At 43.8% G+C, this 22336-nt stretch overlaps 1 protein-coding gene across 1 annotated transcript in view; it reads left to right on the forward strand.

Moving 5' to 3' along the window:
* Nucleotides 1–22077, forward strand: part of TDRD10 (tudor domain containing 10) — a 44171-nt gene extending 22094 nt beyond the window's left edge. The window contains exons 5-11 of the mRNA XM_068537588.1: nt 15935–15977; nt 16711–16799; nt 17605–17754; nt 18021–18166; nt 18396–18550; nt 21772–21842; nt 22045–22077. Coding sequence (XP_068393689.1) covers nt 15935–15977; nt 16711–16799; nt 17605–17754; nt 18021–18166; nt 18396–18550; nt 21772–21842; nt 22045–22077 — 687 coding nt within the window. The remainder of the gene's footprint in view (nt 1–15934; nt 15978–16710; nt 16800–17604; nt 17755–18020; nt 18167–18395; nt 18551–21771; nt 21843–22044) is intronic.
* The last annotated feature ends 259 nt before the right edge of the window (nt 22078–22336 follow it).

Raw genomic sequence — 22336 nt, forward strand, 5'->3', positions numbered from 1 at the left:
TCTTCACATAACATTCTCCTTGTGTGTCTTCATATTGTCTTCCCTCTGTGTCTGGCTCTGTTATAAGGACACACTCATATTGGATTAGGACCCACCCTAGTGACTGTTTTACCTTGCTTACCTCTATAAGGACCTTGTTTCCAAATAAGGTCACATTCTGAGGTACTGGGGGTTAGGAGTTCAACATACATTTTTTTTTAAAATTATTTATTTATTTATTTATTTATTTATGGCTGTGTTGGGTCTTTGTTTCTGTGCGAGGGCTTTCTCTAGTTGCGGTAAGCGGGGGCCACTCTTCATCGCGGTGCGCGGGCCTCTCACTATCGTGGCCTCTCTTGTTCCGGAGTACAGGCTCCAGACGCGCAGGCTCAGCAATTGTGGCTCACGGGCCTAGTTGCACCGCGGCATGTGGGATCTTCCCAGACCAGGGCTCGAACCCGTGTCCCCTGCATTGGCAGGCAGATTCTCAACCACTGCACCACCAGGGAAGCCCCAACATACATTTTTTGAAGGGGGGAAATAATTCAACTTATAACAGATATTGAATTTTGTCAAATGCTTTTTTCTGTATTGAATGATATGATCATGTGATTTTTTTTCTTTAGCCTGTTAATATGGATTACCTTGATTGATTTTTCAAATATTGAACCAACCTTGCATTCTTGGAATAAACCCCACTTGGTCATGGTGTATAATTATTTTCATATATTGCTGAATTCTATTTGCTAATACTTTGTTAAGGATTTTTGCATCCATTTTCATGAAGGATATTGATCTGTAGGTTTTTTGTTTTTCGTGGTACTATCTTTGGTTTTAGTATCATGGTAATACTATCCCTATAAAATGAACTGGGAAGTGTTCCCTCCTTTTGGAAAAGACTATAGAACTATGTTAATTTTTCTTAAATGTTTGGTAGAATTCTCCAGTGAAACCATCTGGGCTTGGAGATTTTCTTTCTTGCTTGCTTTCTTGCTTTCTTTCTTTCCTTTCTTTTCTTTTTTGCTCTCTTGCTCTCTTCCTCTCTTTCTCTCTCTCTCGCTCTCTCTTTCTTTCTCTTTCTCTCTTCCTCTCTTTCTTCTCTTCCTTTCCTTCCTTTCCTTTCCTTTCCTTTCCTTTCCTTTCCTTTCCTTTCCTTTCCTTTCCTTTCCTTTCCTTTCCTTTCCTTTCCTTCCTTTCTTTCTTTTCTTTCTTTCCTGTGCTGCATGGCTTGTGGGATCTCAGATCCCCAACCAGGGATCGAACCTGGGCCCCCGACCATGAAAGCACCGAGTCCTAACCACTGACCACCAGGGAATTCCCGAGATTTTTTAAAATTAAGAGTTCAATTTCTTTAACAGTAATGGGGCTCTTCAAATCATCTATTTCAGATTGGGTGAGTTTTGATAGTTTATAGTTTTTGAGGAAGTGGTGGTACATTTTGTCTGAGTTGTCAAACTTCTTGTTTGAAATTAATGTTTGTATTTATGTGTAGAGTTGTTCTTGGTATTCCCTTGTTATCTTTTTGATATCTGCGAGGTCTGTAGTGATAGTCCATTTTGTTCCTGATACTGGCAATTCGTGTCTTCCCTTTTTCTTTTCATTCTTGCTGGATGTTTATTAATTTTGTTGATCCTTTCAAAGAACCAGCTCTTTGTTTTATTGATTTTCTCTATGTTTTTTCAATTTCATTGATTTCTGCTCTTAGTTGCTTTCTTTGTTCTGTTTTCTTTGGCTTTTAGCTTTTCTTCTTTTTATTCCCCCCTTAGGATCAAAGCTGAGATCATTCATTTGTAACTTTTTTATTTCCTAATATAGGCTTTTAGTGCTATAAATTTCTCTTTAAGTGTACTTGCATTCCACAATTTTGATATTTTTCAGTTTCATTTTTGTTATGTTTTTATTGAGTTCAAAATATTTTCTACTTTTCCTTTTGATTTCTTCATTGTGTGGAGTTTTTTTGAAGTATGTTATTTGGTTTCCAAATATTTGGATATTTCCACATATTTTCAGTTATTGATTTCTAATTTAATTCTTTTGTGGTTAGTGAGCATACTTCATATTATTTGAATCCTTTTACATTTATTGAGACTTATTTCATGGCCCAGCATATAGTCTGTCTTGGTATATGTTGTATGGGCACTTGTAAAGATGTGTATTCTGCTGTTATTGGGTGGGGTGTCCTGTACACGTTGACTGGATCCTGTTGGTCAATGGTATTGTTAAGTTCTATATCCTTGCTGATTTTCTGACTAGTTGTTCTGTCAGTTGTTAAAAGGGGTGTTGAAGTCTCCAATTATAATTGTAGATTTGTGTAGTTCTCCTTTCAATTCTATTAGTTTTTGCATTTTATATTTTGTAGCTCTATTGTTTGGTGCATATACATTTAGGATTACTATATATTCTTGGTGGAATGATGCTTCTATAATTATGTAATATCCCTTTTGGTGATTTTTCTCTTAGTGATTTTTCTTTACTCTGAGGTTTATTTTATCTGATAGTAATATAACCATGTCCTTTGATTATGTTTGCATGCCTCTTATCTTTGTACTTTAAACCCAACTATATCATTATATTTGAAGTGAGCTTTTTGTGGACAGCATATAGTTGGGTCACATTTTTAAATCTACACTGCCAATCTGTGTCTTCAAATTGGTATGTTTAGACCATTTACATTTGATATAATTATTGATATGATACAGCTCAAGTCTGCCGTTTTATTTTTTGGTTTTTATTTTGTTTTTTCTGTTTTCCTATAGTTTACTTGAATATGTTTTTAAGAATTAAATTTTGATTTATCTATAGTGGGTTTTTTTGAATTTTATTTTATTTTTTTATATAACAGGTTCTTATTAGTTATCTATTTTATACATATTAGTGTATATATGTCAATCCCAATCTCCCAATTCATCCCACCACCACCACCACCCCCGCCACTTTCCCCCCTTGGTGTCCATACGTTTGTTCTCTACATCTGTGTCTCTATTTCTGCCCTGCAAACCGGTTCATCTGTACCATTTTTCTAGGTTCCACATATATGTGTTAATATACAATATTTGTTTTTCTCTTTCTGACTTACTTCACTATGTATGACAGTCTCTAGATCCATCCACATCTCTATAAATGACCCAATTTCATTCCTTTTTATGGCTGAGTAATATTCCATTGTATATATGTACCACATCTTCTTTATCCATTTGTCTGTCGGTGGGCATTTAGGTTGCTTCCATGACCTGGCTATGGTAAGTAGTGCTGCAGTGAACATTGGGGTGCATGTGTCTTTTTGAATTATGGTTTTCTCTGGGTATATGTCCAGTAGTGGGATTGCTGGGTCATATGGTAATTCTATTTTTAGTTTTTTTTTTTTTTTTTTAAAGATTTATTTACTGATTGATTGATTGCTATGTTGGGTCTTCGTTTCTGTGCTAGGGCTTTCTCTAGTTGCGGCAAGCGGGGGCCACTCTTCATCACGGTGCGCGGGCCTCTCACTATCGTGGCCTCTCTTGTTGCGGAGCACAGGCTCCAGACGCGCAGGCTCAGTAGTTGTGGCTCACGGGCCCAGTTGCTCCGCGGCATGTGGGATCTTCCCAGACCAGGGCGCGAACCCGTGTCCCCTGCATTAGCAGGCAGATTCTCAACCACTGCGCCACCAGGGAAGCCCTATTTTTAGTTTTTTAAGGAACCTAAATACTGTTCTCCATAGTGGCTGTATCAATTTACATTGCCACCAACAGTGCAAGAGGGTTCCCTTTTCTCCACACCCTCTCCAGCATTTGTTGTTTGTAGATTTTGTGATGATGCCCATTCTAACTGGTGTGAGGTGATACTTCATCGTAGTTTTGATTTGCATTTCTCTAATAATTAGTGATGTTGAGCAGCTTTTCATGTGCTTCTTTGCCATCTGTATGTCTTCTTTGGAGAAATGTCTGTTTAGGTCTTCTGCCCATTGTTTGACTGGGTTGTTTGTTTTTTTAATATTGAGCTGCATGAGCTGCTTATACATTTTGGAGATTAATCCTTTGTCCGTTGATTCATTTGCAAATACTTTCTCCCATTCTGAGGGTTGTCTTTTTGTCTTGTTGGTAGTTTCCTTTGCTTTGCAAAAGCTTTTAAGTTTCATTAGTTCCCATTTGTTTATTTTTGTTTTTATTTCCATTACTCTAGGAGGTGGATCAAAAAAGATATTGCTGTGATTTATGTCAAAGTGTGTTCTTCCTATGTTTTCCTCTAAGAGTTTTATAGTGTCCGGTCTTACATTTAGGTCTCTAATCCATTTTGAGTTTATTTTTGTGTATGGTGTTAGGAAGTGTTCTAATTTCATTCTTTTACATACAGCTGTCCAGTTTTCCCAGCAGCACTTACTGAAGAGACTGTCTTTTCTCCATTGTGTATCCTTGCCTCCTTTGTCATAGATTAGTTGACCATAGGTGCGTGGGTTTATCTCTGGGCTTTCTATCTTGTTCCATTGATCTGTATTTCTGTTTTTTGTGCCAGTACCATATTGTCTTGATTACTGTAGCTTTCTAGTCTGAAGTCAGGGAGCCTGATTCCTCCAGCTCCGTTTTTTTCCCTCAAGACTGCTTTGGCTATTCGGGGTCTTTTGTGTCTCCATACAAATTTTAAGATTTTTTGTTCTAGTTCTGTAAAAAAAAGTGGCACTGGTAATTTGATAGGCATTGCATTGAATCTGTAGATTGCTTTGGGTAGTATAGTCATTTTCACAATATTGATTCTTCCAATCCAAGAACATGGTATATCTCTCCAGTTGTTTGTGTCATCTTTGATTTCTTTCATCAGCGTCTTATAGTTTTCTGAGTACAGGTCTTTTACCTCCTTAGGTAGGTTTATTCCTAGATATTTTATTCTTTTTGTTGCAGTGGTGAATGGAATTGTTTCCTTAATTTCTCTTTCTGATCTTTCATTGTTAGTGCATAGGAATGCAAGAGATTTCTGTGCATTAATTTTGTATCCTGCAACTTTACCAAATTCATTGATTAGCTCTAGTAGTTTTCTTTTTTTTCCCAAATATTTATTTATTTATTTTTGGCTGCGTCTGGTCTTTGTTGCTGCGTGCGGACTTTCTCTAGTTGGGGCGAGCAGGGGCTACTCTTTGTTGCGGTGCGCGGGCTTCTCATTGTGGTGGCTTCTCTTGTTGCAGAGCACGGGCTCTAGGGCACACAGGCTTCAGTAGTTGTGGCACATGGGCTCAGTAGTTGTGGCCCGCGGGCTCTAGAGTACAGGCTCAGTAGTTGTGGCTCACGGGCTTAGTTGCTCCTCGGCATGTGGGATCTTCCCAGACCGGGGCTCGAACCCGTGTCTTCTGCATTAGCAGGCGGATTCTTAACCACTGCACCACCAGGGAAGCCCAGCTCTAGTAGTTTTCTGGTGGCATCTTTAGGATTCTCTATGTACAGTATCATGTCATCTGCAAACAGTGATAGTTTTACTTCTTTTCCAGTTTGTATTCTTTTATTTTTTTTCTTCTCTAATTGCCGTGGCTAGGACTTCCAAAACTATGTTGAATAATAGTGGCGAGAGTGACCATCCTTGTCTTGTTCCTGATCTTAGAGGAAATACTTTCAGTTTTTCACCATTGAGAATGATGTTTGCTGTGGATTTGTCGTATATGGCCTTTATTATGTTGAGGTAGGTTCCCTCTATGTCCACTTTCTGGAGAGTTTTTATCATAAATGTGTGTTGAATTTTGTCAAAAGCTTTTTCTGCATCTATTGAGATGATCATATGGTTTTTATTCTTCAGTTTGTTAATATGGTGTATCACATTGATTGATGTGCATATATTGAAGAATCCTTGCATCCCTGGGATAAATCCCACTTGATCATGGTGTATGATCCTTTTAATGTGTTGTTGGATTTTGTTTGCTAGTATTTTGTTGACGATTTTTGCATCTATATTCATCAGTGATATTGGTCTGTAATTTTATTTTTTTGTAGTATCTCTGTCTGGTTTTGGTATCAGGGTGATGGTGGCCTCATAGAATGAGTTTGGAAGTGTTCCTTCCTCTGCAATTTTTTGGAAGAGTTTGAGAAGGATGGGTGTTAGCTCTTCTCTAAATATTTGATAGAATTCACCTGTGAAGCCATCTGGTCCTGGACTTTTGTTTGTTGGAAGATTTTTAATCACAGTTTAAATTTCATTACTTGGGATTGGTCTGTTTATATTTTCTATTTCTTCCTGGTTCGGTCTTGGAAGGTTATACCTTTCTAAGAATTTGTCCATTTCTTCCAGATTGTCCATTTTATTGGCATAGAGTTGCTTGTAGTAGTCTCTTACGATGCTTTGTATTTCTGCAGTGTCCGTTGTAACTTCTCCTTTTTCATTTCTAATTTTAATTGATTTGAATCTTCTCCCTCTTTTTCTTGGTGAGTCTGGCTAAAGGTTTATCTGTTTTGTTTATCTTCTCAAAGAACCAGCTTTTAGTTTTATTGATCTTTGCTATTGTTTTCTTTGTTTCTATTTCATTTATTTCTGCTCTGATCTTTATGATTTCTTTCCTTCTAACTTTGGGTTTGTGTTTTTTTTCAATTGAAATCTTTTTTTAAAATTTATTTTACTGAAATATAGTTGATTTACAATGTTGTGTTAATTTCTACTGTGCAGCACAATGATTCAGTTATACATGTATGTACATTCTTTTTCATATTCTTTTCCATTATGGTTTATCACAGATATTGAATATAGTTCCCTGTGCTATACAGTAGGACCTTGTTATTTATCCATTCTATGTATAATAGTTTGCATCTGCCAATCCCAAACTCCCAACCCATTAACTTTGGGTTTTCTTTGTTCTTCTTTCTCTAGTTCCTTTAGGTGTCAGGTTAGATTGTTTATTTGAGATTTTTCTTGTTTCTTGAAGTAGGCTTGTATTGCTATAAACTTCCCTCTTAGAACTGCTTTTGCTGCATCCCATAGGTTTTGGATCATCATGTTTTCATTGTAATTTGTCTCTAGGTATTTTTTGATTTCCTCTTTGATTTCTTCAGTGATCTCTTGGTTATTTAGTAACATATTATTTAGCCTCCATGTGTTTGTGTTTTTTACGTTTTTTCCCCTGTAACTGATTTCTAATCTCCTAGCGTTGTGGTCGGAAAAGATGCTTGATATGATTTCAATTTTCTTAAATTTACTGAGGCTTGATTTGTGACCTGAGTTGTGATCAATCCTGGAGAATGTTCCGTGTGCACTTGAGAAGAAAGTGTAATCTGCTAATTTTGGATGGAATGTCCTATAAATATCAATTAAATCTATCTGGTCTGTTGTGTCATTTAAAGCTTGTGTTTCCTTATTAATTTTCTGTCTGGATGATCTGTCCACTGGTGTAAGTGAGGTGTTAAAGTCCCCCACTATTATTGTGTTACTGTCGATTTCCTCTTTTATAGCTGTTAGCATTTGCCTTATGTATTGAGGTGCTCCTATGTTGGGTGCATATATATTTATAATTGTTATATCTTCTTCTCGGATTGATCCCTTGATCATTACATAGTGTCCTTCCTTGTCTCTTGTAACATTCTTTATTTTAAAGTCTATTTTATCTGCTATGAGTATTGCTACTCCAGCTTTCTTTTGATTTCCATTTGCATGGAATATCTTTTTCCATCCCCTCACTTTCAGTCTGTATGTGTCCCTAGGTCTGAAGTGGGTCTCTTGTAGACAGCATATATATGTGTCTTGTCTTTGTATCCATTCAGCGAGCCTGTGTCTTTTGGTTGGAACATTTAATCCATTCATGTTTAAGGTAATTATCGATACGTATGTTCCTATTCCCTTTTTCTTAATTGTTTTGGGTTTGTTTTTGTAGGTCCTTTTCTTCTCTTGTGTTTCCCACTTAGAGAAGTTTCTTTAGCATTTGTTGTAGAGCTGGTTTGGTGGTACTGAATTCTCTTAGCTTTTGCTCGTCTGTAAAGCTTTTGATTTCTCCGTCGAATCTGAATGAGATCCTTGCTGGGTAGAGTAATCTTGGTTGTATGTTCTTCCCTTTCATGACTTTAAATATATGGTGCCACTCCCTTCTGGCTTGTAGAGTTTCTGCTGAGAAATCAGCTGTTAACCTTATGGGAGTTCCCTTGTATGTTATTTGTCGTTTTTCCCTTGCTGCTTTCAATAATTTTTCTTTGTCTTTAATTTTTGTCAATTTGATTACTATGTGTCTTGGCATGTTTCTCCTTGGATTTATCCTGCCTGGGACTCTCTGTGCTTCCTGGACTTGGGTGGCTATTTCCTTTCCCATGTTAGGGAAGTTTTCAACTATAATCTCTTCAAATATTTTCTTGGGTCCTTTCTCTCTCTCTTCTCCTTCTGGGACCCCTATAATGCGAATGTTGTTGCGTTTAATGTTGTCCCAGAGGTCTCTTAGACTGTCTTCATTTCTTTTCATTCTTTTTTCTTTAGTGTGTTCCGCAGCAGTGAATTCCACCATTCTGTCTTCCAGGTCACTTATCTGTTCTTCTGCCTCAGTTATTCTGCTATTGATTCCTTCTAGTGTATTTTTCATTTCAGTTATTGTATTGTTCATCCTTTTTGTTTGTTCTTTAATTCTTCTAGGTCTTTGTTAAACATTTCTTGCATCTTCTCGATCTTTGCCTCCATTCTTTCCTGAGCTCCTGGATCTCTTCACTATCATTATTCTGAATTCTTTTTCTGGAAGGTTGCCTATCTCCACTTCATTTAGTTGTTTTTCTGGGGTTTTATCTTGTTCCTTCATCTGGTACAAAGTCCTCTGCCTTTTCATTTTTTCTGTCTTTCTGTGAATATAGTTTTCCTTCCACAGGCTGCAGAATTGTAGTTCTTCTTGCTTCTGCTGTAGTGTTTTTTTTTGTTTTTTGTTTTTTTTTGCTGTAGTGTTTTTTAAGTGTATCTCTTTGTATACATTTTTAAGTGGTTGCTCTAGATGTTATGTTATATATACATAACATAGTCTATGCCTGTTGACTTTACTGGTTTGAGTTAAGTATAGAAACCCTACTTCTCTTTACCCTCCCCTGTTTATAATGTAATTTTCTTAAATATGTCCTCTGTGTTCATTTAGAACCATATTGGACAGTTACAATTTTTATTTCAACTGTCAAACATAATTTAGAAAACTCATGAGAAGGAAAACCTATTGTACTTACCCATATTTTTTCTTACCATGTTCTTTCTTACTTTCTGATGTTTCAAGGTTCCAGTGAAGTCAGCCACCTCTGAAGCTACCAGTTTTCACAGCTTTGCCTACTGTGGTAGAACTATCAGCCAAAAGACCAGGGAGTGGGAGAAGCTCCAGACTGACACACCTCAGTCTCATATTCTTATCCAAGGGCCTGTAGTTTGCTGTTGTTGTTGTTTTTTAACAGACAGCCTGTTTGTTGCATGCTTCTGTTCAATTTCCAGAATACTGAAATGGTTGTTTTTGACAATTTTGTCAAATTTTATAATAGCTTTTGGGGGAGAGGATTTATCAGTCGAAATATTTTGTAGTAGAATTGTTTTAGGGAAGAGTAAAGGTAAAATGAGAGGATCAGTGGTGCAACATATACATGCAGGAAGAGTTCAGGTTAACATGGGAGAGAAAATATCAAAAATATAACAAAGTCTCCCAGGAATGAAGGATATGTTTTTAGTTTGAAAGCAACCAGTGAGTACCCAGGATAATGACTGGGAAAATAAAAACCTACACCAAGACACATTATAGAAATATTTTAGAGTATTGGATAAAGCTAAAGCTTCAGAAAGAGAATCCACATTGAAGGGTATAGGATTGGAATGTGTCATTGAATTTTGTAGGAAGTTAATGTCTAACCCCAAATCTGTTCTTAATTAAATTACTCTAGAATGAAGGTAGAATAAGGACTTGTTCACAAATGTAGGGTCTCAAAAAATATATGTCCCATGTAGCTGTTCTCAGAAAGCTATGGAGGGATATGCTCCAGTACAATGAAGCAATAAGGCAAAAAATGAGGGAAGCTGGGAGCAGGAGGTCCAACCCAGGAGGGGGACTTGAGACTTCCCAGATGATGACAAAGGGGTAGAACACTTGTTATACAGCACTCAGTCCAGCCAGAGCAGGATGATGTGAGACTCCAGGGTGACATTTGTATGAAGAAAAGTATAAAATTGACTGGAGAGGTGTTATAGCGAGCCATTGGAGGGTGTGGGAAAACTTAGCCAGAGATTTAAGGAAATCCAAGTAAATGGAGGGGAAAAAAGGAGCAGTTAATTCCTGGAGAAGGTTGTATAAGGATAAAAGTAATCATAATACATACTTTTTTTAATATTAAAATTTTTTAAAAATAAATTTATTTATTTTAATTAATTATTTTGGCTGTGCCAGGTCTCAGTTTGTGGCACGTGTGATCTTTGTTGTGGCATGCAAACTCTTAGTTGTGGCATGCATGTGGGATCTAGTTCCCCCACCAGGGATTGAATCCGGGCCCCCTGCATTAGGAGCACAGAGTCCTACTCACTGGACCACCAGGGAAGTCCCATTAATATTAAAATTAAAAAAAAATTTTCATAGTATGTAACTTGATTCAGCAGCAATTGGTATTTATATAGTCACATAATAATGAGAACACTGGACAGTTTGAGCAGGGAGCGACATAACCAGATTTCACAAATGTACACTAAAAAATCAACTATTGAAGTATTACATAAAATGAAGCCCTTTTAGGTGTACAGTTTGATGAATTTTGACAAGTGTATGCAGCCATGTAACCACCATCACAATCAAATATAGACCATTTCAGTCACCCAAAAGGTTCTCTTGTGCCCTTTCCCAGCTTCGTGCCCCGCAGGCAGTGACTGACCTGCTTTCTATCACTTTAAATGAGATTTATCCTTTCTAGAGTTTGATGTAAATGGAATCATGCCATATGTGCTTCTTTGTGTCTGGCTTCTTTCACTCAGCAGAATGTTATTGAGGTTCATCCATGCGGTTGCACCATCAGCAATTCTTTTTTTATTGTTAAGTGGTATTCTGTTGTATGCATGTGCCACCATTAGTTCATCTATTCACCGAGATTTAGGTTTTAAAGGGACCCTGTGGAATAGACTCCAGGGGCCAGAGTGGAAGCAGAAAACCTGTCTCAGGTGGTCCAGGTAAGAGATGCAAGTGTCTCTTACTCCAGCCCCAGTGCCATTCCCCAAACACACCAAGCACGTCCCCACCTTAGGGCCTCAGGTGTTCCCAGCCGGAAGGCTCGTCTCCCAGGCGTCTGTGGGTTTGCCTTCTCACTTCATTTAGGCGTCTGTTCGGCCATCACTCCCTCCCCCACCCCTGCCCTCTTGTCCCCTCTCCTTGACTTGCGTTTCTTCTTTGCCCTTATGGTCATTAACCTTATACCTTTTTTTATACTTCTTGTCTGCTGCCCCCACCAAGAGTGTGAGCTTCATGGTGGCCATGTCTAGAATGTATGCATTTTATAAATATGTGTGGAGTGACTCAGTGTGGCTCCCTGAGAGCAAGGTCTGTGTCTGTCATCTCTGAAGTACAAGGTGTGGTACTGGGTGGCAGGGAAGCAGTTGAGGGTTAAAGCTGTAACTATTAAATTTCCACGTGGATGTGCCCTTCAGGTGACTCCAGGTGCAGTTCCCCAGGTAGAGACAGGGCCTTAAAAGTGATGGCCAGGGTGACCACAGTGGGCCAGGGGTGTGGCAGTGAGCACTCTCAGGGAGGCCACCACTTTTCTGAGTGTCATGGGAGGCCTGTGCCCCCCACCCCCCAGTACTGGTTGGAGCGCTTCTCCCTGGTGTGCAGGGGAACCGGATGGGACCCTCCCCCAACCCCGCCCCATAAAGCCTTCTGGCCGCTGACCTTTGTGTGCCCTGTGTTTTCTCTCCCACTGCTGGGACTCACCAGCATGATTCTGGACCAGGCCACCTCTTGGAACGCTTGACCAGCTGGTAGTAATGTCCCAGAACAAAGTAAAGAGACCATTAACAGCTGTTGATTGATTGGGCATAGAGTAACTGTGCTTATAGCAACAATAGAACTTAATTAAAATCTGCTAGTTTGGCAGCTACTGAGGTGCTGCCTTGATCTCTGTAGCTTCCAGGTGGCCACTTCTGTGCTGCAGACATCCTGAAATTTGAGGGTTGTTTTTGGATGACGTGTCTGCTGTGGTGGTTGAATGATAATTGTATAGATTTTCCTCTGAAACTTCATTTCACAAACTGGCAAAACATGCTTGTTATATTTATCTCTTAAATCATTAGGGAATAATAATTAGACCCCAAATGGTTTTAAATGTTTCTGTATTAATAATAATTTTTAGCCTGAAACCATTGCTGATAATTGGTTCTTGGGATTAGTATTTGGAACTGTTTTAGGAGATTCTAAATAAAAAGGCACCTTCTGTGCTTGGCTAGAGGACAGTTTTTAACACTGTCACTTTGCTTTGTTGTAGGTAAACAGCAGGGGCAGAATGGTTTAGCGTGGAGATTTGATTTGGGCCCCATCGGTTGACAGTGGTAGTTCACTCACGGAGGGCTCACTGCGAGCTGTGTTCTGATCGCTTTGCTGTGTGAACCTGTTTAAATACAGCAGTAGGTGCTGCTACTCTCCCATCCTGCAGATGGGGACACCAAGTAACCAGGCCAAAGTTAAGGAGCCAGTCAGTTCTGGGACCAGGATTGGAGCCCAGTCTGACTCCAGAACCTGCACTTTTAACCTCTCTTATACTGCTTCCATTTATTTATTTATTTGTTTGTTTGTTTGTTTGTTTGTTTATTTATGGATGGCTGTGTTGGGTCTTCGTTCTGTGCGAGGGCTTTCTCTAGTTGCAGCGAGCGGGGGCCACTCTTCATCGCGGTGCGCGGGCCTCTCACTATCTCGGCCTCTCTTGTTGCGGAGCACAGGACTCCAGACGGGCCTAGTTGCTCCGCAGCATGTGGGATCTTCCCAGACCAGGGCTCGAACCCATGTCCCCTGCATTGGCAGGCAGATTCTCAACCACTGCGCCACCAGGGAAGCCCCTGCTTCCATTTATTAAGCACCTATTTCATGTCGTGTCCTGAATAGATACTGGCCCAACTAAATCCTCACATCAGGTGTGATTCATGGTATTGAAGAGGAAGCCAAGGCTTAGATTAAGAATTTGCCCCAGTTCATTTCTCCTCTCTCCCTCCTTCCTTCTCTTTTTCTTCTCTCTGTCACTTTCTTTCACATATATTTACTAAGAGCTTAATATGTATCAGGCACTGTTCTGGGCCCTGGGGTTGCCTCAGCAATGAAGGTAATTGTCAAAAGACAGATGTGATTCACATTCTCATAATGTTTAAATTCCAGTGGAAAGACACATATAGTGAACCAATAAATAAGTGAATAAATAAGAAAATGCTCCCCCCCAAAAAAAAGAGAGAGAGAAAAAAAAAGAAAATGTCAGATAGTGTTACCAACCGGGGTTCTTGGCCTCCTTAATCAATAGAAATTGATAATGGGCCAGACAAGAAATTCACGCGAGGCATTATTGGGGCCTCTCCTGCAGCAGCGGGGGGAGTGAATACAAGCTACAGGTTCCCTTGCCGGTTCCCCGAGGCAGGGTGAGCTGGTTCCGTATATGGGGTGAGGGTAGGGGTGCGTCCAGCGTTCGGGCCAGAGGGGGGCTCAGGTGGTCTGCCCACCCCTTTGGTGGTGCTGTGTGCAGGGGGCTTGCGCAGTACCCTGCTTTTGCTCCCGGCTCTTCAGATGTGGCAGTTGGGTTTTGGGTTTTCCGACTTTTTTGTATCTTTGCCCCTACTGCACGTGCACGCAGTTATTTTTAGTCCCTTATAGTTTCCTTGTATTTCATTGCTCGAGGAGACGTGTGTCCAGGTACAAGCACAGCAGCAAAGGGTCCCAGGGCCCAGCCTGTCTCAGTAGTAAGTACAAGACAGAGAACTGAAATAAGGTGATGTGATAGAGAGGAGAGGGGTCACTTAGATGGTTCTTAGGGAGTCCTATTTGTGAGGGAGTGACCTCTCAGCTGAGCTCTGGATGACAAGTCAGCCTACCATGGGTAAGACCAGGGAAAGAACATTCCAGACAGAGGGGCCACCTACAAATGCCTCAGAGTGTGACATGGGGGGAAAAGGGGTAAGTGGGCAGAGAAGAGGTCAGTGGGAAGGAGGGTAGATCATGGCGGCCTTGGTGAGCCCACCTGGAGACTTTGAGTTTTATTTGTAAGCACAATGGGAAGGTGTTGGAAGGTTTTAATCAGGTGAGTGATGTGATCTGATTTTGGTTTGTAAGAGGTTGTGTCTTCTGGGTGGGGACTGGATTGCAGGAGCCTGTGTGGCAGCGTCTTTGGACGCTGTTGTTACGGTCCTGGTAAGAGATGGTGATGGCTAGTATTGGGGTGGTGGAGATGGAGAGAGAGGAGTGTGTGGGTTTGGGTGTGTTTTGGAGGAAGAGATGGCTTGACTTGCTGATGAATTTGATGCAGAGCTAGAAAGAGAGATGAATTTGGCCTGAGCCGCTAGGTAGATAATGATGCAGCTTACTAAAATTGAGAAAGCCAAGGTGAAGCAGCTTGCGGAGGGTCCGTTTTAGACATGCTGAGTTTGTGTACCTCTTGGTTGGCCTGTCAAGGAGGCGTCTCCATGTTGGAGTTGAATTCCACAGAGTCTTTGGGGCTTGAGATCTGGGTTTGGGAGTCTGTGGTCTGTTGTTGATACCTATAACCGTGGAGCTGGAGATGACCTTGGAGAGAAGGTAGATGGAGGAGAGGACCAAGTCCTGGGTTGTGCCAGCATGTATTGGTTGAGCTGAAAAGGGCCAGCCAGGGAAAGAGAGGGAAAACCAGATGTGTGCAGCGTCAAGGAAGCCAAGAGAAGAAATGTTTCCTAGAAGAGGGGATGGGTGGGATGCTGCCGGTAATTTCAGAACGGAGGACGTGGAGGATTCGGTAACACGGAGACCGTGGCTGAGCCGCTTCAGGGAGGCCTGACTGGAAGGAGCTGAAGATAAAATGTCAGGCGTGGAAGGAGACGGGACTCTAGACACCCCTTTCAGTGAAGGGAGCAGAGAAAGGTGCTCGCCAGAGGGGATGGGGGGCGAGGCAGGGTCTTTGCAAACATGGATAATGGAACATGTTTGTTTCCTGGTGGGAGGTGTCCACCGGGAGAGAGATGGCAGTAGAGGAGAAGGGCCGTGGCTGCGGGGGTGTTGTCCTCGAGAAGGCGAGGCAGTGCCAGCCCCAGAGCCAGACCCTTCTGAGAAGGTAACAGAGGGATGGCAGGGGCGGCAGTTTGGGTGGTGAGAGGATGAGGGGCCTCCCATCCAGTTGCTTCCAGTTTTCTCCTGACGAATAGGCAGGTTCATAGGGTGGGCGGAGGGTGGGGAGTATGGAGGGTTTGAAGACAGGAGGGGGTGAGGTGTCGTCCATTGGAGGGAAGGAAAGGAAACTCACTAGGGGCTTACCATGGGATTGTGGCATGTCCATTTGAGAACAGTGGCCGCATGTGTTCTCAGGTAGCAGTCAGTGGGGAGTGGGGTAAGCAGCGAAGTGGCAGGGCGGGCAGATCCGTGGGTGTAACCAGGGCGGGGGATTTTCCAGGTGTGGACGGTGGAGCAAGGGAAGCCAGTGTGGGTTGAGGGCTGCAGGATTGTAGTCTTTCTGTCTCCACCCAGCCCTGCTGCCAGAGTAACCATTTCCACCTCTTTCTTGCCTAAGAAGTGCCCGCAGGGGCCTCCTGGGCTAAGCAGTGCTGGGCTTCTGCGCCTGTAGGTACCGACGAGCACCCCCGGCAGCACCTCCCTCCCTCCTCCCTTCCTGTTCCTTGAACCTCTTGTCTTTGGTTGACTCAAGACCCCCAACCCGAGAGAAAGGAGAAAGTGGAGGGAGTCCCAAAAGTCAGCTGAAGCCTGTGTCTGCACAGGGGCTGTTGCTGCGCTGTCTCCAGATCTGCTTGGAGAGACTCAACATGTAAACCAGTGAAACGAATACTACTATGCCTGAGTGATACCTTTTCTTTTTCTCCCTAGGGTTTGGAGAAGGCCTCTGGTCAAGGATTTGCCAGAACCACTGGTGAGATCCTGAGCTGCCGTCTGTTCCCAGGACATGTCTTTGTAGCTCCTGATTCACTTCTCCCAGCCTCCCTTCCAGCTTTGTCCCACGCTGACCCCTCAGTGTAGGAAATATCCCTTTTTATTCCTCTAGGACACTTTCTTTTAATTAATTAATTAATTTATTTATTTTTATTTTTTGGGGGGCTGCATTGGGTCTTCATAGCTGCGCAAGGGCTTTCTCTAGTTGCGGTGCGCAGACTTCTCATTCTGGTGGCTTCTCTTGTTGCGGAACATGGGCTCTAGGCGTGTGGGCTTCAGTAGTTGTGGCACGTGGGCTCAGTAGTTGTGGCTCGCAGGCTTCAGTAGTTGTGGCACGCGTGCTCAGTAGTTGTGGCTCTCGGGTTCTTGAGCGCAGGCTCAGTAGTTGTGGTGCACTGGCTTAGTTGCTCCGTGGCATGTGGGATCTTCCCAGACCAGGGCTTGAAGCTGTTTCCCGTGCACTGGCAGGTGGATTTTTAACCACTGCGCCACTAGGGAAGCCTCCTTAGGATGCTTTCTTGATTAAAGAGTGTCATCCAGCAAACCCTCCCCACCCTGCTGAGAATGTGAAGGCCGAGACCTAGAAGGATGTAACTTCACTTCCCATCTCATCCTGCCTCTGAGGGTGGGGCCAGGGCCTTCTGGGGGGCAGGTGGAGTATGGTCCTCTGAGATAGCCCTGGTGCCTCCAGAATACAACCTTCTGCTTTCCAGCTTGTACACAGCTCACTCCTAAAGCTTCTGTTGACCCCTGTGAGACAGAGAAACCGAGGACAAGCATCTTTGCAGTTCCCATGGAAATGAGGGGAGCAGAGGTGGCGAGAGGCCGCTGGCAAAGGACAACTATAAACGTCTGCTCAGTCCCTAGAGGGTGGCGGCAGGGATGGTACTGGGGCGGGGGATAAAGTTTTCAGGAACTCCTGCGTCAGACCCAGGCTGTAAGGCTGTGACCCACAGTGACTTACACAGTCTGTCTCCATTTCTGTACAGTGATGGCCTGTGACTCTCCCCTACTCTGGATGCCATGAGATCGGCATGTCCACCACATCGTCTGCTTTAACGGCAGACACCATTCTTAATGTCAGGGATGCCAGAATATTCTGTTTGACTTGAAATGCTATAGGATGTGTGTTTTTTGTTTCGTTTTTCTAAAGTGGCAGGTCTGCCTTTCTAACCGTGTGTGACTTAGGCGATAGAGTTCGTGGAGTGGTGGGATGAGGTGTGGCATGTGCTTAAACACAGGGAGGAGTGGTTTGGGCGTTGCAGACGTGTCCTGCATTGTGGACGGTCCAAACTTGCATCACTTGAGGTTCATGAATCACTCAGGCAGGCCCAAGGTCAGCCCAATGAGGCTTTTGCCCGTCTCTCTCGGTGGAGTTCCCTGGTGTGTTTTTATTTCCCTCTGTCTCTTCTCCAACCCCTGTGTCCCCTGGCGTGGTGCTTCCTTTGCTCCGCGTTATGATTACTTGGGCACTTGTCTTGTTCCCACCCTGGGGGGTGCACAGCCCTCTTGTCAGCGTGACTCTCCTGCCCAGCATCCTCCAGGACAGGTGTTGGTTGAATCACTCCTGTGTTCACTCCCTTCCCTTCGTTCCCTGTTCTTCCTGCAGAGGGTCCTTCTTGGTGCTGCTCTTGAGGGAGTGCTTCCGAGACCTGGGCTGGCTGGCCACCATCCACAGCATCGGCGGGGACGTGGGGCTGTTGGTGACTAGTATTGTCCCTCAGACCCCCTTCTTCTGGGCCATGCATGTCACGGAGGTACAGGCTTGTTGGTGGTCCTCTTGGGCTTCGGTGCCACCTCATGGGGCCCTGCTGGGGTAAGCGTGGTGATGGGGGCCCGTCAGCGGTGGACATCCAGAGTGGCCGCACTCTGATCCCTGGTTGAGCCTCATTCTCTCTCCCACGTCATACCTTCAGTTCCCTTGGGGTGGATCAGCGGTGCTGATGTAACAGGTGACACCTGCAGAGACAGACGTGCGATGTGGGGCAGGCAGCGAGGCCCATGGCGTTTGTACCGTCCACAGACGCTGCACCAGAACATGCAGGCGCTGTTCAGAGCCCTGGCCGAGGCGGAGGAGCAGCAGCCCTACCTGCACGACTCGGCTGTGCGGCATGGGACCCGCTGTCTGGCCGAGTACCAACTGGGTGATTACGGATGGGCCTGGAACAGGTGTGTGCCAGGCAGGGCTGCAGGTTTGCTTCTCCATCCTCTGGACTCTCGTTTATCTGCTGCTGCTTCCTCTCTCAAGATATCTCTCCTCTGATCACCTCTCTGTCCAAGGTGGGGAACAGCGCAGGAAACTCCCATTCCTCTTAGCCCCGACCTTCAAGCCCTCTCTGTGAGGACTGCTGTGCGTGGCACCAGGTGGGACAAGCCTCCTCGCCCTCCGTCTGGCCAGGTGCTGGGTGCTGGACCGAGTGGACTCCTGGGCTGTTGTCATGTTCATCGATTTCGGCCAGTTGGCCACCATCCCAGTGCAGTCCCTGCGCAGCCTGGATAGTGACGACTTCTGGACCATCCCCCCCCTGGCTCAGCCATTCATGCTGGAGAAAGGTAAGGTGCCCTCCACCCTCCTGAGCACTCGGAGACAGGAGATGCTGTGAGCGCCTCTGGGACCTCGGCGGGAATGGCGTCCGGGGCAGCCGAGGCCCTCAGGATGCCTGCCCTTCAGCCTCTATTCTTTTGATCTCACCCCAGTTTTCGGCGTCTGCCCATTGCAAAGCTGCTTCTTGAGAATTGGTTTTCACACCTGGTCTCTCTGAGCAACAAGATCTGGAAAGGAACCTCAGGTGCTGCCCGAAGGCTGAGTTCTCTGGGTGGAGTGAGGGGAGGGCAAGCCTCCCAGTCTCGCTTCTGCCAGAGTGGCTCAGCTTCCATCTGTTTCATGTACATCGAGTTTTGCTTAAGATTTCTTTAGAGAAGCATTCTGTGTAGAAGAAAACTGGAATTTGAAGACCAACGATAGGGGTTAGAGCATTTGGACTCAGTATCTCCTCCAATGTGCTGTTTGTTACTTTATTTCTTTCTTTTCTTTTTTAAATTGAAGTATAGTTGATTTACAATATTGTGTTAGTTTCAGGTCTACAGCAAAATGATTCAGTTATACATATATATATTTTTTTCAGATTCTTTTCCATTAGAGGTTATTACAAGATATTGACTGTAGTTCCCTGTGCTATACAGTAAATCCTTATTGTTTATCTATTTTACGTATAATGGTGTGTATCTATAAATCCCATACTCCTAATTTATCCCTCCTCTCCCCACTTCCCCATTGGTAACCATAATTTTGTTTTCTGTCTGTGAGTCTGTTTCTGTTTTGTAAATAAGTTCATTTGTATTATTTTTAAGATTCTACATATAAGTGACATCATATAATATTTGTCTTTCTCTGTCTGACTTACTTCACTTATTACGATAATCTCTAGGTCCATCCATGTTGCTGCAAATGGCATTATTTCATTCTTTTTTGTGGCTTCTTTATGCATTCATCTGTTGATGGACATTTAGGTTGCTTCCATGTCTTGGCTTTTGTAAACAGTGGTGCTATGAACATTGGGGTGCATGTGTCTTTTTGAATTGGAGTTTTTGTCTTTTCCGGATATATGCCCAGGAGTGGGATTGCTGGATCATATGGTAACTCTATTTTTAGTTTTTTAAGGAACCTCCATACTGTTTTCCATAGTGGCTGCACCAATTTACATTCCCACCAACAGTGTAGGAGGGTTTCCTTTTCTCCACACCCTCTCCAGCATTTATTATTTGTAAACTTGGTGAAGATGGCCATTCTGACTGGTGTGAGGTGATATCTCACCGTGGTTTTGATTTGCATTTCTCTAATAATTATCGATGTTGAGCATCTTTTCATGTGCCTGTTGGCCATCTGTATGTCTTTTCTTTTTTTTAATTTATTTTTTTGGCTGCGTTGGGTCTTTGTCGCTGCACACGGGCTTTCTCTAGTTGCTGTGAGCAGGGGCTACTCTTCGTTGCGGTGCGTGGGCTTCTCATTGCGGTGGCTTCTCTTGTTGCGGAGCATGGGCTCTAGGCACGCGGGCTTCAGTAGTTGTGGCTCGCGGCCTCTAGTGCACAGGCTCAGTAGTTGTGGCGCACGGGCTTAGTTGCTCCGCGGCATGTGGGATCTTCCCAGACCAGGGATTGAACTCGTGTCCCCTGCGCTGGCAGGTGGATTCTTAACCACTGCACCACCAGGGAAGTCCTGTATGTCTTCTTTGGAGAAATGTCTGTTTAGGTCTTCTGCCCATTTTTGATTGGGTTGTTTTTTTTTTTTGATATTGAGCTGTATGAGCTGTTTGTATATTTTGGAAGTTAACCCCTTGTCGGTCACATCATTTGTAAATATTTTCTCCCAGTCCATCAGTTGTCTTTTCGTTTTGTTTATGGTTTCCTTTGCTGTGCAAAAGCTTTTAAAGTTTCATTAGGTTCCATTTGTTTCTTTTTGCTTTTATTTTTCTTGCCTTGGGAGACTGATCTAAGAAAATATTGCTATGATTTATGTCAGAATGTTTTGCCTGTGTTCTCTTCTAGGAGTTTTATGGTGTCATGCCTTATGTTTAAGTCTCTAAACCATTTTGAGTTTATTTTTGTATATAGTGTGAGGTGTTTGTTACTATAGATCCAGGCACCTATGGAGCCTCAGTTTCTACACCCTTGAAACGGAGAGGCCCCTTCTTTGCTCTGCCCCTTCTCAAGACTGGGGTTTAGGTGAGATGTGAAAGAGCGAAAGAATGCTTTGGGGGCTGAGGAGAAGTGGATGTGAAGAAACACACATACACACAAAATAAGATGGAAAAGCACCTCCCCAAAGTGCAGGGCCAAGCCTCCCTGCTAGGCTGATGGGCACCACCCAGAGGTCACCTTGGGTCATTGCATGAAGAAGGCCCCTGCTGCTTGGCCTGGGGAGTAATGCCAGTGCCAGCAGACAGGACCTGGGAGCTTCTGGTGGGCTGAACCTGACTGCTTGGGTGTTGGAGGGTGGCCCAGAGTAAGGAGCCCCTGCCCCAAAGAGCAGCTCCCAGCCTGTCAGAGGGGCCAGAGTGTGCAGCCCGGATATGGGGGTTCTCAGCTCTCATGTGGACTTTGAGATGGCCCCAAGGCCAGGTGGGCAGGTGTACAATTTTTCTCCCTTTATGGATGAGGAAAGTAAGCCTCAGGAAAACGAAAGGGACTTCTTCACGTTTCATGGCAAGAAAATGGCATAGCTGGGGGTGGAACTGAGGTCTGACCCTTGATAGGAGCCAGTTTCATGCATACAAACAGTCCCAGAGTTTGGGGGGATGGCGGGAGCTGAGTAAGGGCAGATGTCCTGGAGAAAGGTGAGTGTCTGACCAGCGCCCTGCCCTGCCTTGTCCCAGCAGGTAGGAATGCGCACTCATCATGGTAAAAAGGCTCTCTGCCTTTTAACCTCCATCTCTCCAGCCAAAACTCTCAGAGCAGAGTTGAGTGAACACAGTTTTCTGTCTCCAGAATTTCCATTAGGGAATGTAAAATCCCAGATCCCTGTAATTATTTTAACAACAATAATGCCTCCTTTTACTTGCTCTTACTTTGCCCTCCCCTTCTCCTCCTTCTGCAGTGCTTATTATCTCACGATATCCTGGCAGCAGGGAGTGAGCACTAACTAGCAGAGACTTGCCTACAGGACCTGGTCTGCAGCCAGAATACTTTTCTGCAGCCCCGGCTTCTCACTTCCCTCCCTTGCTCCTCCTGCCTGACCAAGTGCCACCAAGGTTTTGTTGTTGTGTTTTGTTTTACAGATATTTTGAGTTCATATCAGGTTATCCATCGCATCCTCAAAGGGAAAATCACTGGTGCTTTGAACTTGAAGGTAACTGCTGTGTATCTACTGTTCCCCTCCCCTCCCCTCCCCCACCTCCCAGGGTCTCAGCTGCAGGCCCTGGCCTCGGCCTGGATGCTGCGGGTTTACCTGTCATTCCCTTAGAGGAAACAAACTGAAGTTGTCCAGGGGTTGGGTGGACCACCTGGGGGCAGTCCTTCCTTCCCAATCAGATTTTCTCTTTCTCTTCCAGTTGCACATCCTGAAGTTTGAAGAGTTTAAATAACATGGCTACAATCGGCATGTTTCTTCTCTTGTCTAGATTCAGCCTGCTCTACCCTTTCACTCTTGAGGCCTTGGGGGTGAAAAAGGCCACAGCGGTGCCCAGGATTGATTGGATTCCCCTTTGCCTTTCCCCCAGCTCACTTCTCAGTTTGTCATGTGCCTTCCGTCCCCCAGCTCAGCGTGACCGTTTGAACCAAACATGGGAAGCTTCCATGAGGTTGAAAGTCTGATGTAGCCAGTGTATTCTTTCCTGTGTCTCT

Source organism: Eschrichtius robustus, chromosome 3, assembly GCF_028021215.1.
Source record: "Eschrichtius robustus isolate mEscRob2 chromosome 3, mEscRob2.pri, whole genome shotgun sequence".
Taxonomy (NCBI): domain Eukaryota; kingdom Metazoa; phylum Chordata; class Mammalia; order Artiodactyla; family Eschrichtiidae; genus Eschrichtius; species Eschrichtius robustus.